The sequence below is a fragment of the Lactuca saligna genome, chromosome 5 (genome assembly GCF_052625555.1).
Source record: "Lactuca saligna cultivar CGN05327 chromosome 5, ASM5262555v1, whole genome shotgun sequence".
Classification (NCBI taxonomy): domain Eukaryota; kingdom Viridiplantae; phylum Streptophyta; class Magnoliopsida; order Asterales; family Asteraceae; genus Lactuca; species Lactuca saligna.
In genome coordinates, this window is record NC_136421.1 from 312,147,368 (window position 1) to 312,151,371 (window position 4,004).

Genomic DNA, 4,004 nt, shown 5'->3' on the forward strand with positions numbered 1-4,004 from the left:
TTAATTTAATTTTTTCACAACATATGTTATAATACTAATGATTTTCCAATTCATTTGTACTTGTAATAATGGTTTTTCTAATTTGTACAAGTTCTATACCTTATGTTAATATTTTCTTTATGCAACATATTCTATTAAATTATATTTTTTAATTGATATTTAAGAAAATGAAAGTGTTGAACTTAAATTTAAAAATTAAATAAACAATACATAAACGTTTTAATTATTTATTTATTTTAAGTTTAATATACATTATTATTTACAAAATAACTTTTTACTATGATGTTTTTAAATAAACTACTTCAAACCCTTTTAAATATATTCATATTGGACATGGTTTAGGACTTTAGGCCTCTACTTTAAGCCCAGATAGTTTAGGCTCGTTTGGCCTGCTCGATGTCGATGCTAATGACCGGTGACGTGACGTTTACCAGCTATTTTGTCCCAAATTAATATCAATCCACCGATAGTCGACGTCCTGGCGACTGTATTTCATCTCTTTATACTGATTCCTGTTGTTTACTTCACTTAAATTGGTTCGTTTGCAGTTCCAGTGAACTGATTAGCGTTTGTACCTCTTTCTTATCTCCAATCCCCAAAACCCCATTTTGCATGTAAGAATCTTCGTTCCATAAAAAGGGGTTTGATAGTATTCCGATTAGGATATATGATTATTTCAACAACCATGGCTTCGTCGATGCTCTATGGAGGTCAGCATCTTACATTAACCCCGAAAGGGTTAGGGTTTAATGGGTCAGATTTGCATGGTAGGAATTTGCTGAAGATGAATTTGGTTGGTAGAAATTGTAATTTTCGATCTAAAACGCTAGTTGTACCCAAATGCAGTGTGTCTGTACCAAGGCCAGCTTCACAGCCTAGGTTCATACAACATAAAAAAGAGGCATTTTGGTTCTATAGGTTTCTGTCAATTGTTTATGATCATGTGATAAACCCTGGCCATTGGACCGAAGATATGCGAGACGACGCACTGGAACCAGCTGATCTTAATAGCCGCGATTCAATAGTGGTGGATGTTGGTGGAGGCACTGGGTTCACTACTTTAGGTATTGTAAAACATGTCGATGCTAAAAACGTGACAATCTTGGATCAATCGCCTCATCAGCTTGCAAAAGCTAAAGAGAAGGAGCCTTTGAAGGAATGCACGATTATTGAGGGAGATGCTGAAGATCTTCCTTTCAAAACTGATTATGCCGATAGATATGTGTCAGCCGGAAGGTATAGCCTCTAATAAATGTTCATTTCTATGTGATTACTGCTATTTGTGTAATCATTAGATAATCATATCATATAATTAATTGCTTGAGGGGGTCTTTGGATGTGTGATTAAACCTATGATCGTGACAATCGAGTGTCTCTATAAATTGATTATATGATTTCTGAAATGGTGAATACAATAAGTTATGAATAGTCAATGAAAGAATTGGCAAAAGAAAGATGATTATTGAGATACATGTAATTGCCCAATTATCCATATTATCTTATTCCCCAAATGGTGAAAAGAATTGCCATATGCCCAGAAAGATGCATGTTTAGTATCCAATTATATGTCCTTTGGAAACATATGACTTGAAAGTGGGTAGATGTAAGTATCACCCCTGTCCAATTCAAACACAGTACAACTTGTTATGTCATGTCAGTCAGTCCAATTCAAATCCAAAAAACAATACAACCTGTTACGTCATGTCATTATTCTGACCATATTTCTTTTCAGCATCGAGTACTGGCCAGACCCACAACGAGGCATCAAAGAAGCATACAGGGTTTTGAAGATGGGAGGGAAGGCTTGTTTAATCGGACCTGTTTATCCAACATTTTGGTTGTCACGTTTCTTTGCGGACATGTGGATGCTTTTTCCTAAAGAGGAAGAATACATGGAGTGGTTTGAAAAGGCGGGATTCAAAGATGTTGAGATTAAAAGGATTGGCCCAAAATGGTATCGTGGGGTCCGCCGACACGGTCTCATCATGGGATGCTCTGTGACAGGTGTCAAACCCTCATCAGGGGACTCCCCTTTGCAGGTAACCAACCTCTTCTTCCTCATTACCAATAATAATGATATTGATATGGTTAAAAAGTGAATAATAATTTCAAAAAAGGGGTTTTTGTAATTTTTGTTGCAGCTTGGACCAAAGGTAGAGGACATAGAGAAGCCTGTAAATCCATTTGTGTTCTTTTTACGTTTCCTTCTTGGGGCATCAGCTGGAGTGTATTATGTTTTGGTTCCTGTTTACATGTGGATCAAGGACCAGATTGTGCCAAAAGGTCAACCAATATAAGAGACTGTTTTTAGTTTGTGTGCAATGTTGTTTTGTTTGAACTGCAATCTTTAAACTTTCTAGAATCGAGATTATCAAGCATTTGTTTTATGAAAACTGAAAAGAGAATCTAGTCTTTTGGCCATGAATTATAAGTTGCGACACTCACAGAAATGCACACATGGACTCCACATCACAGCCTATATGGACAAAGTTGCCACATTTTATTATTAAGAATAAAACATAAACAAGATACCCAGATTCTTTCAAACTCAAAGCCCTCCATCTGTAGCGATTTCACCATTGTATGAGATTAGTTTTGTCGATTTTTGTAACTAAGAATATGTCTTTGTATTCTTGATTTCGTTGGTTTGAATTCAACTTGGAAATTCGTTTTGGAGGGTCACCATGTTGGACAGCTTTTTGAATACTGTCTAAGATGTGAATGTGTATCATCACTTTGGATACTTAATAAATAAAATCGGTAGACATTCTCTCTTTACTCCTACTAGTTTGCATTTGAAGCACATGCTTAGGGATTAAGATAAAATTTTGTCGATTTTCTTAAGTACTTAGTGTGTTGGTACGTATGCGCTATATGATATGAGATCCGAGTATTCAAAAAGTTGGATAGATGGCCACCTTTAAACAAATAATAGGGTTCATATATCATGCATACATCACAATAACATATTCTCATAATTATACTATAATGTTTCTTTAATCTAACTTTTATGTATAAAACATAATCTAACATTTTTTTTAGATAAACACAAGGTAATTAGTCATGTATTTAATATACACATAGTCTAGCTTTTATTAATGAAATGGTTATGTTAGTGAAATAGTTATGATGATTGATACAAGTTAAAATACAAAAATCGGAGGTCTTCATATTTCTTGAATCGTCGTGGCAAATTTAAGGATATTGTCAAGAAACATGTTGACAATAAAAGCAAAATGTGTTGCCCATATACAAGTTGTTGTATATGGTTTATGCCCACATATATGATTGTAGGTTTCTAGAATCATATAAGACATGAATTTACTGCTTAACAAAAATTATTCAGTTTCAACGACATTTTTGGGTCTAATAAGAAGTATTGCAACAACGATTGAAATGTTTGATGTACTTGATGATGTTATTGCGCAGTAAAACACAAATTAAGGAAATATAGATGGATAAAGAATTGGTTTAGACTCAGAAATTTGATGCGTTGTTAAACAAGCTGAAAAGCGAGTTATGCAATCATTGTAGTTCCATGTTCTCCCTTAAATTTCCAGCAAAATTGGGTTAGTATCGACATCAATAAAAAAAAGTGTCGTGTCTCGATGATCCTTCTCCAAACGGTAATTGGAAGGTTGTGGAAGAATTTAACAATCGTAAAAATAGGGATCGATTACATCATCGGATGTTAACGTTACTATTGAGATAGATTTCAACATATGCTCATCTAATTATGAGTTGGTTGTCGAGTTAGGTCGCTTAACCTTTGTGACAACTTTAAGTGAAGTAAGTCAATTAAGTGTGGTTGTGAGAGTTGTGATCCCCCTTTTATGGACAATGAAAGGCAAGCTTTATTATCGATGATAATGAATACATTGAAACATACACTCTATATGATGAGGAAGAATTAATTGATGATGTAAATGATGATCTTGTTGACATGTATTGTCCAAGTGACAAATTTGATTTAAAGTATCATATGGTTGTTTTAATTAGCAATT

The 4,004-nt window shown here is 34.2% G+C and overlaps 1 protein-coding gene across 1 annotated transcript; it reads left to right on the forward strand.

Moving 5' to 3' along the window:
• The first annotated feature begins 448 nt into the window (after window positions 1-448).
• On the forward strand, window positions 449-2,425 carry LOC145048605 (2-methyl-6-phytyl-1,4-hydroquinone methyltransferase, chloroplastic-like). The gene is made up of 3 exons (XM_078997138.1): window positions 449-1,236; window positions 1,733-2,039; window positions 2,142-2,425. Exons 1-3 carry the CDS (start codon window positions 668-670, stop codon window positions 2,295-2,297), a joined length of 1,032 nt encoding a protein of 343 aa, XP_078853264.1. The 5' UTR covers window positions 449-667; the 3' UTR covers window positions 2,298-2,425.
• Window positions 2,426-4,004: the final 1,579 nt, after the last annotated feature.

What these genes read in the sequence shown, in the direction of transcription:
- LOC145048605 (XM_078997138.1), top strand. Translation starts at nt 668, where the DNA reads ATGATTATTTCAACAACCATGGCTTCGTCGATGCTCTATGGAGGTCAG. An exon ending in AGATATGTGTCAGCCGGAAG is followed by an intron (nt 1,237 to 1,732) that starts GTATAGCCTCTA and finishes ATTTCTTTTCAG; the next exon opens with CATCGAGTACTGGCCAGACC. An exon ending in CAGGGGACTCCCCTTTGCAG is followed by an intron (nt 2,040 to 2,141) that starts GTAACCAACCTC and finishes TTTTTGTTGCAG; the next exon opens with CTTGGACCAAAGGTAGAGGA.